Source organism: Gastrolobium bilobum, unplaced genomic scaffold (assembly GCF_033153095.1).
Source record: "Gastrolobium bilobum isolate Gb01-03AN ecotype WA unplaced genomic scaffold, APGP_CSIRO_Gbil_v1 utg12942, whole genome shotgun sequence".
Classification (NCBI taxonomy): domain Eukaryota; kingdom Viridiplantae; phylum Streptophyta; class Magnoliopsida; order Fabales; family Fabaceae; genus Gastrolobium; species Gastrolobium bilobum.
This window is the reverse complement of record NW_026897875.1, coordinates 204,180-222,042: the sequence shown is the minus strand read 5'-3', so window position 1 is coordinate 222,042 and position 17,863 is coordinate 204,180. Positions and strand designations below refer to the sequence as shown.

Here is a 17,863-nt window from a genome sequence, read left to right as displayed (position 1 = left end):
TGACAATTTATTTTTATTCTTAGAAGTGTTACTTCTCATAAGAAAAATGTTAAATACAAGATTCTTAAAATAAAATAAAAAAACAGAGATATTTCTAAATAAATAAATTGTGCAGGTAACTTACGTGTTAATAAATTAAATTTAATGATACAAGAAGGATGTAGACTTTATTGATAAAAATAATTACATATATCGCTTCCATGCCATGTTTCAATTGTGCTTTTTTAAAGTGGCTCCAATGTACTATTTCTAATTGATAATAAAAAATATTTTACAAATAAAGGTGTTAAGAAATTAAGAAAAACAGCATTTAAAAAGAAACATCTAATACATTAAAAACTGACAAAGTTTTTTTTTTTTTTTATAACAACTGACAAAGTTTTTTACCTATAATAATTTTAGGATAATATTTTTCTTCTTTTACATGACACAAGCAATCTTCCTACACAAACATAAAAGTGGGCCCATCAATTCTTTTACTTTTCTTTTATTTTAAAAATAGTGGACCCCACAATCTCTTGTCTCTATGACATGACCTAAGAACTTTCCTACAATATAATATTAGTTTTTCCCATAATTTTAATATTTGACCCTTAAAACAAGATCATCGTAGTAAATCGTATGCCGTTTAGAACAAGTTAACTCTAGGAGAATCCTGAAAAAGGGGCTGGACCGGGGCTTTAATGCTCATTAAATCAAGGCTAGTTTTGTGCTACTGTTTTGGGACCATAAAACATATCAAGACAACTTAATATTTATGGCCATTTTGAACAACCTCAGATTCACGAGAATCCCATTTCACATAATCATATACATAAAGGTTAAAGTTAAAGCAGCTAAATTTTGTTAAGAAAATCTGACCCTCTAATTTACTACCTGTCCTAATAAATGAAAAATCCAATTATATATATATATATATATAGGGCATGTTATATTTACAAACTTTTTTGTTTACAAATTTTTATAAATTATACTAAGTACGACCGGTCATACTTTAATCATGCAGTGTACGACCGGTCGTATTTAGTGTAATTTGTAAAAAAAGTTTGTAAACGGATCCTATCCCATATATATATATATAGGTAAAGGATTTCTCAAGTCACCGGAAATAAAGTTATCTCCAGTGAGTTCAAAATGACGTCGTTTTGGGACAGAAATCAAGATGTTTTTGTAATTATAATATATTGAAGGGTTATATTAGTCTTTGTCATTATAATTTTTTAATCTTATAACCTAAAACGACGTCGTTTTGAGCTCACCGGAGATAACTTTGTCTATGGTGCCTGAAGAAATACTTTTCTATATATATATATATATATATATATAAATATACACGCGCGCGTTGGCCTTGCATATAGATGATATAATATATTATTATTAATATAAATGAGCCGCCTAATATGACCGAAGACACTCTTGTTTTATCTAATGAAATGTATAACTTTTTCGTCTTTCTTGTGAATAGAGTGTGTTTGAAGTTTAACTAAAGTTACTAAGCATTTGCCTTATTTGCTTGACTTGGACGTGGAAGTTGGAACCCATGAGAAAGTCTAACATACTCTTTTGCGTACGCCTTCACTCCTGTCTCTGTTTTGAATAAAAATTGTATTTCGAGCGACTTTGTCGAATCTTTCATTTTCACTTGAAAACATTAGGAGAAATAATAACGTACTAATATGCTGGTTAGCATGTTAAAATGAATGGGTTTACTATTTATCATTTTAAAAGATATAGAGTTATGTCATTTTAAGTAAGAATAAACAATGAAAATCATGGAAGAAAAAGTGAATGATTCTTTTCTTAAATTTAAATTTTAAATAAAAAATTACTATGTTGTGTATTTTTCTCATTTAAAATAATACAATTATATGTCCTTTAAAAGGACAAACATTATGTAATATCACATATCTTGAATAATGTTTCATACGAATTGTTAAATTCTGATCCAAATAAAATATAGGCTCAATAGTTAGAGGTCCAAGAGGGATCCAAAGATGATAGGCGCAACATCCACATTGTGCGGATTACCCTTATGGCACAAATCAGTTTCATTGAGCAGGTTATCACACTAAGTCGTAAGGTAAAACTTAAGGACTAAGGAAGGACATAAAGATTTGATAAGGTCCACCGCGCATAAGAGCCAGTATAAACAGGACAGCTCTAGCTTGTCACTACTCTAAGGACACATACTAGCATTTAGACTTGTTCATCAAATAATAGCTTGAAGGGCACTAACTGTGACAGAAGGGCAGCAACCCTAAATCACCAATAAGAGATGCCGCTTACAAAGGACGGCACAGAGCACACTATAAATTCAAAGAGTACAATCCTAGGTATACATATCTCTCAGTAAAACATTATACACCTCTCATTGATACGGACTTGAGCGTTAGAGTGCCTTTGTAGGTACCCACCCAAGTCACTTCCATTGCGCCAAAGTTACCTCATAAACACTTCGAAGAGAAGCTTATTCTATCTTACAACAACCGTGAGGCCCATAATCTTCAACTTTCAACCGTATGTGATTTGGCTTATCTTATCTTGTAAAATTCTGATCAAATTCTATGATATGACTGAGTTTGGTAATATACTCATTCCATGAAATGAAGATATTTTATTATGGACTTATTTTATTTAAATTAACTTTTAGTCTATTTTACAATGCTTCTATGTAACAAATAATGAAATGACTCTAAAATATATTTCATTCCTAAAAGTTACCAAATTCTAAAATGAGAATTACCATTCTGTTGTAGGTTATCTCATGCCCATTCTCATTCCATTTCCATTTAATAAAATCATCGCTACTAAGTGTGCCCAAATTTTACACGAAATAGTGCAGGCGTGGTATAAAATCGTGTTGAGGAGATGTAAAAATTTCAGGGTATAAATATATTTGATACAATAGTATATAAAAAAAGCAGTGGCGGACTCAGGAAATTTTTTTTATGTCTGCACACTCAGTGCTTTGGTGAATTTTTTTTAAAGATCATAATCATTATTCAATTTTTACTTTCACTTCAAAAATAAAGCTTTGGTGAATCAACCAAAGTTTTAAGGAAATAATCGATAATGATAATTAAAAATAAATAAACACCACAAAAGACATTTGTAAAATATAGTATAATTGTAGGGGTTAATCGATCAAAAACTCACTTTTGTCGATGTCTATTTGATCCAAAGTTGACCAGTTTTGTTTCATAAAAAAACATGAAAAATTCCGTGTGATTCTCCTCCACTCTTTATCTTTTTCCTTTTAATCTTCCTATTTTTTTTATTTTTTTTACTTGACTTGAATCACACGTCATATCATTTATTTTCATTAATTATAAATTATACACTCATTTTTGTCCATTTTAGCCAACTTTAAATTAATTTTAGCATATTGAAAAGTTTGTTTTCATTTTGAAAGGAATTTTGATTCTTTTAATATGTTTTTTTTGGTACGAGACTCTTTTAATTTTTTTTCCAAGCCTACTTGAACCCAAAGCGAGTTAAGAATGGGTGCTTGTTAAAACAATGTACAATGGACATCACATTCGAAAAATGACAGAGAAACAAGTTTCATATTTGTAAATCAAGTCCTCAATTATATAGCTCAAATGCAAGAATGGAACAAAGACTAAATTAGGGTCCATGGGTCCAATATCAGTTCTTTCAATTACTGTGAAGCTATCTGCATGCGATTTCAAGGGCCATTGTGTGACTCCCATAGTTCTAAAGAAAAAGCAAGCTTTTGCTTGTATTCTAAATACGTATCCATTGGACTATAGGTTACAAAAACTATCTTGACCACACTGTAATCATATTAATAATACATAGGAGTAGGACAAAGATTGCAAAATAAGAACCACCCACATAGCACAAAGGAAAGAAAAAAAAAAATCTGAAAATGCAAATAGACTTACCCTGCACCTGTTGAAACGCTGTGGAGGCTCAGACTTCCTCCTGTAAGTGCGAGAGCACAGTAAACACAGTTCTGCATCTTTTTTGAGTAAAGCTCGAGTATTTTTTGGCCGACAGTCGAAGATTGATCTCCTCGAGAGGTAAAGATTACCAAAGTAAATTTTGCCTCTATCAACACAGAATTTTTTATACACTTGCCGGAATTAAACTCCTGAAAACGTGCTTAAAGGACTCAGTTATCTATCAATTATGCTCGACTTTGTTGGTCAGTGCTACATCTTACATACTATAGAATACCTTTTTCTTGGGATTTTATGGAATCAACTCTTAATGGTTTCATTGCATTCATTCTGTCAAAATGGGTTGAAGCCCGGCGGCGAGTTCCCGTAAAATTTTATATTTAGCCCTAACCCATTAGGAATTTTTTGGTAGGGTTTTTTTTGGCTCTAACCCTTAAAATCATGTAATTTAGCAGGTTGGGTTAGGGTTAACCCGCGGGTCATTTGAATGACCTTGCCCTAGCTCATAGGGCTTTTAACTCATGCGAACCTCTATTATTGAAGGTCATTTGGTCCTGTGAAATTTTCTGCCCTAACTCACATGGACTAGTGCCTAATGGGATGGGCTAATCCATTTTAACATCGCAAAATCTTCACAGCTCAAATGATGTCTATCTGGATCAAGCTGCTCAAAATGCATCTTCATCAGGCATTAAGATGAATTTCAGTGTCCTGCTAATTTCACCTTCTAAAACATAGGCTAGACGAAACAAGTGAATCAGTGATCCTTATCTTTGAAACTTTACATGTTCTTTGACGCAACTTGAAAAAAGAATGAATCAAGAATGACTAGATAACTGTTGTGCACTATTTTGATGTCAAATAAATATATTTTGGCCATCGGTATTTTATTGCCACTTTAGCACGACATATTGTTTGTTCATATTTAGATTGTAATGTGAGAAAGCTTATTGACTAATATGAATTTTAAGTTGTGGATGCGTACTATATGCTAAATTGACTTTGGTTTTACATTTTTACAGGTTTGGGCACTTTATCAGGATATCGATTGGATGTTGCACTCGAATCATTGCTCAAAAGTTGCTACTACAACTGTCAGCTTCATGGAAAGCACCTGGGCTTGAATCAGGAATTCATGTTTTAGTGAGGACTGATTGCAGGTAAGCTAACCTAAGTGCATGAAACTGCCCCAATGGGTTCTGTACATCTTGCTCGAGCTTTTATTTATACGTAATGTTATTATACTTTCTGAACTCTTCAAATTCCAACCTTAGCCATCATAGTATATATCAATATGTTCTTGTTTAACCATGTTAATTGCGAGTTACTCGAATAATTGGGGTTATAATTGGGGTTAGTTACTCGAATAAATCATTTAACCGAGTAACTGGCCCAAGTAACTCAAATTAAGATCCACAAATAATTTTAATTAAAATTAAGTTCTAAAGTCTTGTACATATATAAATAGACTTGATATAAATGTTTATGAATCCTTTACAACTAAGGGCAATCCCCGTTCATTCAATTCAAGATGTCAAAACATGATTTTCTATTGATTTTCAATATACAAACACATATTTGGGTTTGTATATGGGTTCGAGGGTTCAAAACAATTGAAAATAATCTTCATCTAAGCTCTCTATACCTTGAACTAAATTTACTAAACTATATTTGATGTACATATTTATATCAATGTGGAATTGAAGATTTATGGTCATTTACTTTACCATTCCCGAAACCCATGAAGAAAGCATTAAAAAAAAAATTGACCAAATCTCTAGAATTTGCTATCACGTAAATCTAAAAAAGTTACATTAAATGATAAAAATTCTGATTAAACATCCAAACCGAAAGTCATGCCCTTCCAAAGTTTGCATTATTTTAAGATATAAAAAGATTGAATGGAGAATATCCTTGATTGTTTTGAACCCGCAAACACCCATCCCAAGTCCATTTATACATACACAAAATATTAAAACTAAGTCTGAATCAAAAATATTAGTTGATCCAAATTTGAATTGCCCATTTACCTAAGTAACTCGCGGTCAATGTAGTTAAAGAGAGACAAAGTGGTATATAGTGTAAATTTGTTTTTTCAAAAAAAAAAGGCCCAAAAGGCTCGCGGACAAGTAGACAACTATATGGTGTAATCATAGTTCTCCCGGTCTACATCCAAACGCTCATGCAAATCCAAAAGAAGCTGAAAACTACAGGAAGCTTGGAGAATCTGACAGGGAAGAAGCAGTACGAGATAAGCAAATAGTGCTTGCTAGATTAATGGTTAAACATGAATATTGTGCCATGTGAAATGACAGACTAGTAGGATGGGGTGGCCTGATAAGGGGTAGACTGTAGAGTGAGGAGGAAATTCTCCAACATACAATAAAAGGAAACTACTGAGCTGACTGCTGTTCCAACCAACCAGGTAAGGAGGCGCATCTTCAACATATTTTAGGAAACGAGAAATTGCTAAGCAAAGACATTACTCACAGTTGTTCCTCTGTTTGCTTCATAATCTCTCATTTTGAACTGACCAGTCATTGTTAAGCTGTGCCAAGTCTAGCTTCTATTAGTTCACAAAATAGTCGGCTAAATCAAGGTCCATTCTCATCAAAACCACCAAATTATAACAATTGAAAATGTAGGTATCACCCATGGAATAAAGCATACAAATAGAAGAAAACATAATATCCCTAAAAAAACTGAAATTTCAAAATTCAAGCAGCAAAGAAATTCGGTTTATCATATGAAACTGATCCAACAAGACCAAAAATCTTAATATTTGCTTTCAAGCACGGGCAGGAGCTCCTGCACCTGCAGGACGAGGTGCTTGACCGGGCTGACCTGGCCTTGGGGCATCATCCTTGCAAAAAGAACCAAATAAGCTCATCAAACACCAGCAAGTGAAGATAAAAGACAGGACTCGGAATTCAAAGCAACAACTAATAATCAACCATTGCTAAAATAAACTCATTGAACACCAGCAAGTGAAGCATAAAGCCATAACTCAGAATTCAAAGCAACAACTACTAACCAAACTTTGCTAACAATTTCATAGGCAGACAATACATTCTCCTAAAGAAAACTGAATGTTAAATGAGTTTCCTTTGTACATTCAAAGGGGGTAAAATCTATTCTTTAACCATTAAACATTTAAACCAACTCAATGGAATATCAATCTTCCTCTAGGATAGAGAAAGAGAAATAACTTTGTATATCAAGTTATGAATCATGCAGCTCAAATGCAAGAGTGGGAAAGAGACAATTTTAATTAATTAGGTTCCAATCTCAGATCCTTCTAGTTCTGTCAAATTCTACATCTAGCCACAAGCAAAGAAAAAAAAAGCAAGATTTTGCTTGGATTTAAATATATGTCACGGAAGTATATTATACCCCAGTGACCACACTATTATCCAGTTGATAAGTGATAACACACAAGAAAAACACAATTTGAAACAACAATAAGTTCGTATTAGGACTAGATTACTTTGGGGCAAAAAAGATTTCAGTGGAAAGTTTCATGATAGCTTAACAAAAAAGAGAAATAAAAACATTTATCAAACAGTAAATCATACAACACAAAGTAAAGCAAAAAAAAAATTGAAAATGTAAAGTAGACTTACCCTGCGCCTGATGAAACGCTGTGGAGGCTCACGCTTCCTCCTGTTTGTGCGTGATCGAACGCGCACAACATGAGAGTGGATAGCACATGAGACGCAATATTGCATTTTCACATACAATTTAGGGAGAGTGTATTCTACAAAATCAAAAAACAAACCAATCAAATCAGTAACATAGCACATGTTGTATTTTCATTAAAAAAAAACAGAGAGACAAGGTAAAGATAATTACGTTCATACACACAAGCCTCTTGCACATCTCTAACGGCAGCCTGTTCTACAATGTTTCGGACTAAAAATCTTTTGATGCTCTTGTCCTGTTATTTTTTTCAGGAAAATCAGAAACCCAATGTCAAAGACCTAAACTTTATTGATATTCTGTACAAAATTTTGAAGGTGCGAAAAAGTACAATACCTTGGGGCAGCATTTGCCGCAGTTGGAGCACCTGATGAACTTTACATGGCCACGACCATGCTTGTTGCGACCTCCGTTCCTGCGCTTGAATGTCTGCAAAGGAGAAGATTGAAGAATGAGAACAAAACCCTAACAGAATTAAAGAAACGAGGCTAAGATCTGATCCCCAACCATGGTGAATAACACTCGGGCAAATTAGGGTTCTCCGCTGCTGATTCTGAAAATGGCTCGAAGGGCTTTTATATCGCAGCTCACACCAAAGCCTAAATATTTTGGTTTTTAAGTTTTCCAGCCTGCCTTTTTTTTTTTCGCCTTCATATTTTTTGAGAAGTCAATTAATATTTTGAAATTAATTCTAAATTTTTTTACTTACTTTTTTTATTTATATATTATAGTTAATGTAATGTTTTTATATCATAGGAAGTTAGAAGTTCAGTTTAATTCGGTTCAAGCATCTTGGGATTCTCCTTATATTATTTTTTTAATATTTAGCTCAATTTTGATTAATTGAAAAAATGACTTTTAAATATTGAAAATTTTAAATATATATTAAATAATTTAAGAACGCCATGATAATAAACTATAATCTTTCACTTAATGGTGTAAGTTTCAAATTATACTGTTTAATATAAAAATATTACACAATTCATCACTTTTTGTGTTTCTTTGACATTTAAAATATTTAATATCTAATAATTTTTTATTTATCATAAAAACAACATATAATAATATAATTTATATCATCAATATATCACAAACTTTGAAAATTAAAAAAATTGATTTTAACAGTACTATTTTTTTATATTTGATTAACAAATTTTTACTATTTTTTGACTTCATACAAACTGGTGTATTTCTTTTTTAGTCTCTTGGTTAATTGATTGGTCTAGCTCAAGTTTTGTTGGTACTATATAATGAGGATAAGCCCAAATAATAAAGGCCCACAACCTCAAGCTGATACACATAGTCCAACCAACTCAGTTTCCACGTCAGATGACAGTTGCATTCTTTCAACTAACCATAACAGAATGAATATAGTTTGTTAGAGATTCATTATCCATTAAAAGCATGTATAAATATTATTTTGTAGAGTGTATCTTGATTATCGATTGTATTCTGAATTCCCTAAGTAATGCAAAGATCTAAGTTTCTCTCAATTTCAATATGGTATCAGAGCTATTATTGCTCTGATACTTCGCTTCAGATATCTGATTTTCAGTTCTTCGTTTCCATGGCTAACCAAGAACAGCTTCCTGCTTTCATTACCAATCCTTCACATCCTTTCTTTCTTCATCCCAATGAGAATCCCTCTCAAGTACTTGTAAGTCCAGTCCTCAATGGTCGCAATTATCACTCATGGTCTCGATCCATGACCATGGCTCTACGGTCCAAAAACAAGTTGGGATTCATCAACAACAGTGTGATAATTCCAGATGATGATGATCCAGAGTATCAAGCTTGGAAGCGCTGCAACACCATAGTTTTGGGTTGGATACACAGATCCATCTCACAAACAATCGCTCAATCCATTTTATGGATTGAAAATGCATCTGATGCATGTAGTGACCTCCGCGATAGATTTTCTCAAACAAATATGTTCAGGATAGCAGATTTGCAAGGAGAGATTTGTAGACTAATGCAAGGTGAGAAATCTGTTTCAGAATATTTTACTCATCTTAAAACTTTGTAGGATGAGTTAGACAATCCGAGGCCATTGCCATCTCCGGTGATTCCATGTGAATGTGGTGTAATTGCTCAAATGAGAACATTTCATGATCAAGATCATACAATAATATTTTTGAGAGGATTGAGTGAACAATATGCTCAAGTTCGTTCTCAAATCATGCTGATGGAGCCAATGCCAAATGTGGTTAAGGCCTTCTCCTTAGTGACTCAACAAGAACGACAATTTCGTTCGGAGGATCACCATAATCTTCCAGTTATTGTGCAAGCTATGGCAGTACACAGTGATCAAGGAAATTTTCGTAGAGGAAATTTTGATAATGGACGTGGAGGTCGAAATATCAGAGGACGTGGACGAAGCTTTTATGGTGGAAGAGGCTCTACAAAATTGTGCACTCACTGCAATCGCACTAATCATACTATAGAGACTTGTTATCTTCTCCATGGTTTTCCATCTGGATATAGAAGAAATATGATCAATAGTGCCTCTGTGAATCAAGAAAGCAATACTAACGATCGAATGACAACTCCTTCCATAAACATAATTCAAGATCAATACCAACAGATCCTGAATCTGTTACAAACAGCCACTCCCGCCAATCCAGAATCTCAAAGCACCTAATCTATGCATACAGCCAATGCAATTCTTGCATCCAACTCCATTTCTGAAAGCTCAACCTCAGGTATCAGTGTTGATGAATGGATCATCGACACATGTGCTACAGATCACATCACCTTCACTATGTCTCAGTTTTCTTCTTTCCACGAAATTCAACCAATTTCCATTTCTTTACCTAATGGTTGTAGTGTCATTGCTTCAATTTCTGGGATTGTACACATTAATTCCACTCTTGTCTTAAACAATGTTTTGTATGTTCTTGATAATGGACGTGGAGGTCGAAATATCAGAGGACGTGGACGAAGCTTTTATGGTGGAAGAGGCTCTACAAAATTGTGCACTCACTGCAATCGCACTAATCATACTATATAGACTTGTTATCTTCTCCATGGTTTTCCATCTGGATATAGAAGAAATATGATCAATAGTGCCTCTGTGAATCAAGAAAGCAATACTAACGATCGAATGACAACTCCTTCCATAAACATAATTCAAGATCAATACCAACAGATCCTGAATCTGTTACAAACAGCCACTCCCGCCAATCCAGAATCTCAAAGCACCTAATATATGCATACAGCCAATGCAGTTCTTGCATCCAACTCCATTTCTGAAAGCTCAACCTCAGGTATCAGTGTTGATGAATGGATCATCGACACATGTGCTACAGATCACATCACCTTCACTATGTCTCAGTTTTCTTCTTTCCACGAAATTCAACCAATTTCCATTTCTTTACCTAACGGTTGTAGTGTCATTGCTTCAATTTATGGGATTGTACACATTAATTCCACTCTTGTCTTAAACAATGTTTTGTATGTTCCTGATTTTCGTATCAATTTACTCTCAGTTTCAAGACTTTTAAAATCTAATTCTTACAATCTCATTTTTGACAAATTTCATTGTTTCATCCAACAGAAAAGGCCCAACTACCAGGAGACGATTGGTTTTGCTAAGCATCGTGGATGATTGTATGTGGTATTCAGAAATAAAGGAGCATTGATTTTGAATCGTGATTCTACTACCTCCTCATCAAATGTTTTCCTATCAGTAATTGTAATTCTACACAGAGCAGTAATAATGTAGTGTGTGATGCATCTCTGTTATGGCATCAACGCCTAGGCCATGTATCAAAATAGATTTCTCAATGTATGTCTTCATATTTTCCTTTTATTCCAAACACTCACATCGAACCATGTGATGTATGTCAATTGGCAAAACAACACAAATTGCCTTTTCCTTTAAGTGAATTCAAAAGTTCTGCAATTTTTGAGCTTCTTCATGCTGCTGATATATGGGGGCCCTATTCCACAAGTTTGATATATGGCCATAGATATTTCCTCACGGTAGTTGATGACTACTAAAGGTTTACTTGGATTTTCTTAATGAAATCTAAATCAGAGATAAGAAAGCAGCACCAGAATTTTATTACATTTGCTCAAAACCATTTCAATGCAAAAGTTAAAACCCTTCGCACAGATAATGAACTTGAATTTATGATGGATGAATTTTATATGTTGAAAGGAATTTTGCACCAACGCAGCTGTGTTGAGACACCAGAACAAAATGGCAGAGTCGAAAGGAAGCACCAACATATATTGAATGTGGCACGAGTCCTTTCTTTTCAAGGACATCTTCCAAGCAAATTATGGTGCTATGCAGTGACACATGCAGTCCATTTAATCAACATAATCCACACCCCTATACTTGCCAACAAGTCCCCATACTCAATCCTATACAATCAACCCCCATCCCTTATCCATCTTCATGTGTTTGGATGCTTAGGATATGCATCCACTCTCACTAGTCAACGTACCAAATCTCACCACGAGCCCGCAAAGCTGTTTTCTTGGGATTTCAATAAAGTATTAAAGGTTACATTCTTTATGAAATATCTTCTAACTCCATTTTTATCTCACGAAATGTCATATTTCATGAACATCATTTCCCTTTTGAACCTAAAAACCTTTTATCCAATATAAACCATTCACCCGAAACCACATTTTCTGAAACTCAGCAACTAAATGCTTATGACCTTGATTATACACCTATTCATCCCTTAAGCACTCAACCATTTTGTCCACAAAACCAAAGTCCAGAAACCCACAATGCACCAAGAAGCCTAGATAATACTGAAGATTCATCAATTGTTGCTCCATCACCTACAGATCCATTTGTCACTACCACAACAGTTATTGCTCCATCAGCTGCTGCTCCACGTAGATCATCACGAATCAGATCAACTCCTAGATATCTTACTGATTACCACTGCAATCCCTCTTCTGCTGCTCACATCTCTCAATCGCATCCAGGTAGTTCCGTTTCACCCTCTGTCCTTTATCCATTATCCAATGTACTGTCATATTCCTCTTGTGCACCATCATATAATTTTTTTTGTTTTAACATCACTACACACACAGAACCAAATTGTTTTTCCCAAGCCACTAAGTCACAGGAATAGAGGCAAGCTATGGATGTAGAATTGAATGCTTTGGCCAAAAATGATACTTGGACCATTATCGATTTACCACCTGACAAAACACCCATAGGATGTAAGTGGGTATACAAGATTAAGTATCGTTCAAATGGAGAAAATGAGAGACACAAAGCCCGTTTGGTTTCAAAAGGGTTTACACAACAAGAAGAGTTGACTTTTTCGATACATTTTCACCAGTTGCTAAACTAACCTCCATTCGAGTTTTACTCAGTGTTGCAGCTGCCAATGGATGGATATTGGAGCAACTGGATGTAGATAACGCATTTCTTCACGGGGATCGTTGTGAAAAAGTGTATATGACAATTCCTCTAGGATTATATACATCCAAAACCAACCAAGTTTGCCGTCTCAACAAGTCCCTTTATGGACTCAAACAAGCGAGCCGTCAATGGTACAACAAATTGTCTGAGGCTCTTCCATCTCTTGGTTATACACAAGGGAATGTAGATCACTCTATGTTTACTCGGAAGGTTGGTTCTTCATTCATAGTACGTTTAGTCTACGTAGATGATGTTGTATTGTCTGGAAACTCTCCATCTGAGATCACTCGAGTGAAAGATTTTCTACATAGAAAATTAAAAATAAAGGATCTTGGTCCTCTTTGCTATTTTTTGGGCCTTGAAGTTTCTCGCACTTCACGTGGAATTCATCTCAACCAACGCAAATATGCATTGGAGATTCTTTCTGATATGGGGATGCTTGCAACCAAACTCAATCGTACTCCAATGGAGCCATCTTCTCGCCTCAGTCGCACCAGTGGATCTCCCCTGATAGATGAGTCATCTTATTGTCGCTTAATTGGACGCTTACTTTACTTGACAACAACGAGACCTGATATCTGTTTCGTTGTTCAACAACTTTCTCAATTTGTATATTGTCCTCGCGATACTCGTCATCAGGTTGCACTTCGTGTTCTTAAATACTTAAAAGGAGCACCAACTTTTGGACTTTTCTTCCCTTCATCTCCAGATATTCAGGTTCGTGCTTTTGCTGACTCTGATTGGGCATGTTTCCCTGACACTCACCGTTCAACCACTAGTTTCTTCATATTTGTTGGATCTTCTTTGGTTTCTTGGAAAACGAAGAAGATATCCATTGTCTCTCGTTCCTCATCTGAAGCGGAGTATCAAGCTCTTGCCACTCTTACTTGTGAAATCCAATGGCTCCAACATCTATTTCACGATCTGCATATTACATGGCTCAAACCAGCCTCTGTTTTCTGCGACAACAAATCTGCCATCTACCTTGCTCATAATCAAGCATTCCACGAGCGCTCCAAGCATATTGAAATAGACTGTCACATCACTCGCGAGAAACTGCAGCTGCGTCTTCTGCGACTACTTCCTGTAACATCCTCTGATCAGCTGGCCGATATGTTTACCAAGTCTCTTCCTCCGACAGCATTTCACACAGCTCTCTTCAAGCAGGGCCTTATTAACATTCACAGTCCAACTTGTGGGGGCGGGGGTAATAAGGATAAGTCCAAATGCAAGCCCAGATAATAAAGGGCCATAACCTCAAGCTGATACACATAGTCCAACCAACTCAGTTTCCACGTCAGATGACAGTTGCATTCTTCCAACTAACCATAACATAACGAATATGGTTTGTTAGATATTAGTTATCCATTAAAAGCATGTATAAATATTATTTTGTAGAGTGTATCTTGATTATCGATTGTATTCTGTATTCCCTGAGTAATGCAAAGATCCAAGTTTTCTCTCAGTTTCAATACTATATAGGAGGTGACTCTTTGTCTGACCTATATATAGAAGACGACTTTCCTAAAATTATTTTATTCAAGTAACTCAAACTCGACCTATATTTAAATATATGAGACTCATTATTTTATTTTATTATTTTATCTTTTTTATATTATTATAATACTATACAAGGGCGGGAGTCAACCCCCACATCACTTACGTGTAAATCCAATTTTGTAATTTAAAAAAAAAACGCTTATTATATATATGAAAAAATATTTCTCATATTACATGAAATAAAGTTATTTTCTGTAATTCTAAAATGACGTATTTTTTATATTGTAGGAAAAGTATTTTTTCCATGTATAGAGAGGAAAGTCTCCGCCTGCATGGTTTAACTCTCAAATTTATTCGTTGATTCTACCTGCATTTAATGGTTTATGTGCTCTAATAAAAGATTTATTATATACAGGTATAATCAACCACTAAGATTGAGTGTGAACTGTTTAATTGGTCGAGCCCAACAAGTAACCCCAAAGGGGGGTGTAATGGTTACTGTAGGGGTATCTAACACAGCTATGTTGAAGACCAAAACAATGGAAGGTGTTCCTAATGATGAAATATGCAGAATGGGGGGATGATTAGTGACAAAATGGGGCTCTGGCATGGTAATGACTTATAAGTTGTGGATCCTTTGTATGGTGAGGGAGGGGAGTATTTATAAGCTTCAATCTGCTGGGAGAGTGTGTCAAGTCAACTGGTATGAGGGGAAGCTAAAGCAGCTTGGCTTAACTGGAGCAGGCCGCCCATCAGCGGCTGGCATGCTGACCGCAACTGCTGAGTAGGGGAAAGTGAGGGGGAGCATTTTGGTGTTCTATAATGGGTACCTGCTAAGGCAACCAGGATGTGGGGGGTCTCCGAGGTAAGCTATTTTGATATTTAATGTTAGGGAGTTGGTCTGCTAATCCAATGGTGACAGGAACGTCAGTGCAGCTAGTCAATTAAAGCTTACGTGGCTTGTGCCTCTAGTATATGTCTGCCTTGCGGGGCTGGTGGATTGGACCAGCTAGAACAGAGTATAAGACTTGTTATTTTTATATCAATGTAAGTTCATCATATTAGGAATATGACTTCCTAATAAGAATGAATGGAGTATTACAATTTTTTTTCCAATTACCCTTTTTTTCTAAATTATATTTTCATCCAAACTTTTAAGTATGAAAGACTTATTATCCATGCATTCAACCATTTCACAATATATACATCATCACAATAATACAATCTATATTAGTATGTACAAGATACTGACAAAGTTATTACAATGCTAGAATAAAAGAGATAAATGTTTAAAATATTGCGAACATGTTATATCTTGCTTTGATCACCTTTGGCATTTACTATTGCATTTGTTTTTAAGGCTGTATAACTAAGTAATTTTATTTTTTTGAGTTATCCAACCCTAATTGCCTTTTTAAGGTGAGTTGGCGTCCTTGATTTTTTACAAGTTTCAACTTTTTGAGTCGGTTATGAGACTAAATCGGAGTGTGGGACGGTTCAAGGATGAAGATATTCAAACTCATCCCAAAAGTGATATATGATGATTGGACTGAAGCTCTTTCCTTTCCACTGCTGAGCTCCATTTACTTTATATTTTTTTGATACATAAGTAATCTACTTTATAATTTTTATAATTTAATTCATTTTTAAATAGTTTCATATATTTTAAACAATTTTAATAAATTTTTTAATATTTATATTTTTTATAATTTAATTATGTTTTTAATTAGATATTTAAGGAAAAAGTGTTTGTCATTTCAAATGACAGAAAGTTATGTCATTTTAAGAGAGATACAGACACAGAAAATTTGAATTTTAAATTAAAAAAAACCACCCACTTTCTCCTCCCATGATTTCCGTTTTTTTGTGTCTATCTCTCTCCTAAAATGACATAACTTATGTCATTTAAAATGATAAACACCAAACCCGATATTTAATCATTATAAAATTACAAGTTTTAAAAATCTATAATAACAATATATAATAGCTTTTATAATTATAAATATCTATTTATACTCCCTTAAAAATGTCAAAAGTATAAAAATCCAATATAAGAATTCAGCTTAAAAAAAATATTTGAAATTTCAATATTACTTAATTTGTTGCAGCAAAATATTTAAAGAGCTATACAAAGTATTGTTTAATTAACTTTTACGAAAGAATCAAACCATTAAACTTTTCACTTGTACTGAAAGTAAAACTAAATAATGAAAATATTCACAGTAAATATTACTTATTAATAAATATAATTAAAAAATTATAAGAAGTGAGGACTTAAATGTTTTTAATATAGAACTAACTATTCAAGGATTATTATTTTGCTTATTTTTGAGTTGTATATATATGTGCAAATATTATTTTATCAAAAAATAATATTTTATATATAATATTTTAAAAAGCGTTAAATTTTTATTTATTAATATAATATTGAATTCTTTGAATTCAAGAAAAAGATACATATTTTTAAATTATAACTTTAGATATTCCTAGCCCGTAGGGCTTTGCAAGACTTTTGACTGGTATTGGTATGACTTATGAGTTTTTATTGTTGTGAGCCTTTTGATCATAACCGACAAAAATCAAGGCCTAATGTGGCGCATTGATATGTTTTGTTAGCTCTATTTTTTCAAACAAAAGTTATACAATTAATCAAAAATTATATAACTCGTAAATAGAAGTTATACACTTATCAAATGGGTCATGTAACTGGAAAATAAATTTTTTCCTGCGACAACATTTTGGAAGAGAAAAAAAATACAAGAAGAGAGAAAAAATAATACATGAAACCCACAAAATGTTGTCTCTGTCGAATTTTTATTTTATTTTTCTATTATATGACCAACAGTTCCCTTATATATTTTGGGATTAATATTTATCATGCAAATAGAAAAATAATTATATCTTTTATATACTCATACAAAATAAATGAAATTTATAAAAAAAAATTCATCTATATTTATATATATATATAAAAAATAAAATCATTTCCTATTATATTTATGGGGTTTTAGTTTGTGCTTTAATATGATACAAAATTTTTTCTTACACACATAATATTTTGTGGGACCTGCATTTTTTAAAGCAAAAAAAATTAAGGCACGCAAAATAAATCTTTATAATATTAAACAATTATTTTTGCTACAACATAACTCTTATAAAATTCTATATCTTTCGCACGAGGAGTATAAATCCAAATCAGCTATACATTATTGCTGTATGGCTGAATGGTGAATACAAGCATACAGATAATGTTCGAGTACGACTTGTATCGATTGGATTCACAGAAGTTTCGACTTTCGAGACATCAATATTATAATGCAACAAAAATTTTAGTAGTGACACG

The 17,863-nt window shown here is 33.7% G+C and overlaps 2 protein-coding genes across 2 annotated transcripts; one reads left to right on the top strand and one right to left on the bottom strand.

Annotated features, from left to right (window-relative positions):
• Positions 1 to 6,268: 6,268 nt before the first annotated feature.
• LOC133311061 (small ribosomal subunit protein eS26z-like) lies at positions 6,269 to 8,251 on the bottom strand. The gene is made up of 5 exons (XM_061512077.1): positions 8,133 to 8,251; positions 7,962 to 8,054; positions 7,779 to 7,863; positions 7,550 to 7,683; positions 6,269 to 6,789 (listed from the first exon to the last, which is right to left on the bottom strand). The coding sequence occupies exons 1-5, from the start codon at positions 8,133 to 8,135 to the stop codon at positions 6,715 to 6,717; spliced, it is 390 nt and encodes a 129-aa protein (XP_061368061.1). The 5' UTR covers positions 8,136 to 8,251; the 3' UTR covers positions 6,269 to 6,714.
• Positions 8,252 to 9,192: 941 nt separating this feature from the next.
• Positions 9,193 to 10,266, top strand: LOC133311047 (uncharacterized). Its single transcript, XM_061512060.1, has 2 exons — positions 9,193 to 9,567; positions 9,652 to 10,266. Exons 1-2 carry the CDS (start codon positions 9,193 to 9,195, stop codon positions 10,264 to 10,266), a joined length of 990 nt encoding a protein of 329 aa, XP_061368044.1.
• The last annotated feature ends 7,597 nt before the right edge of the window (positions 10,267 to 17,863 follow it).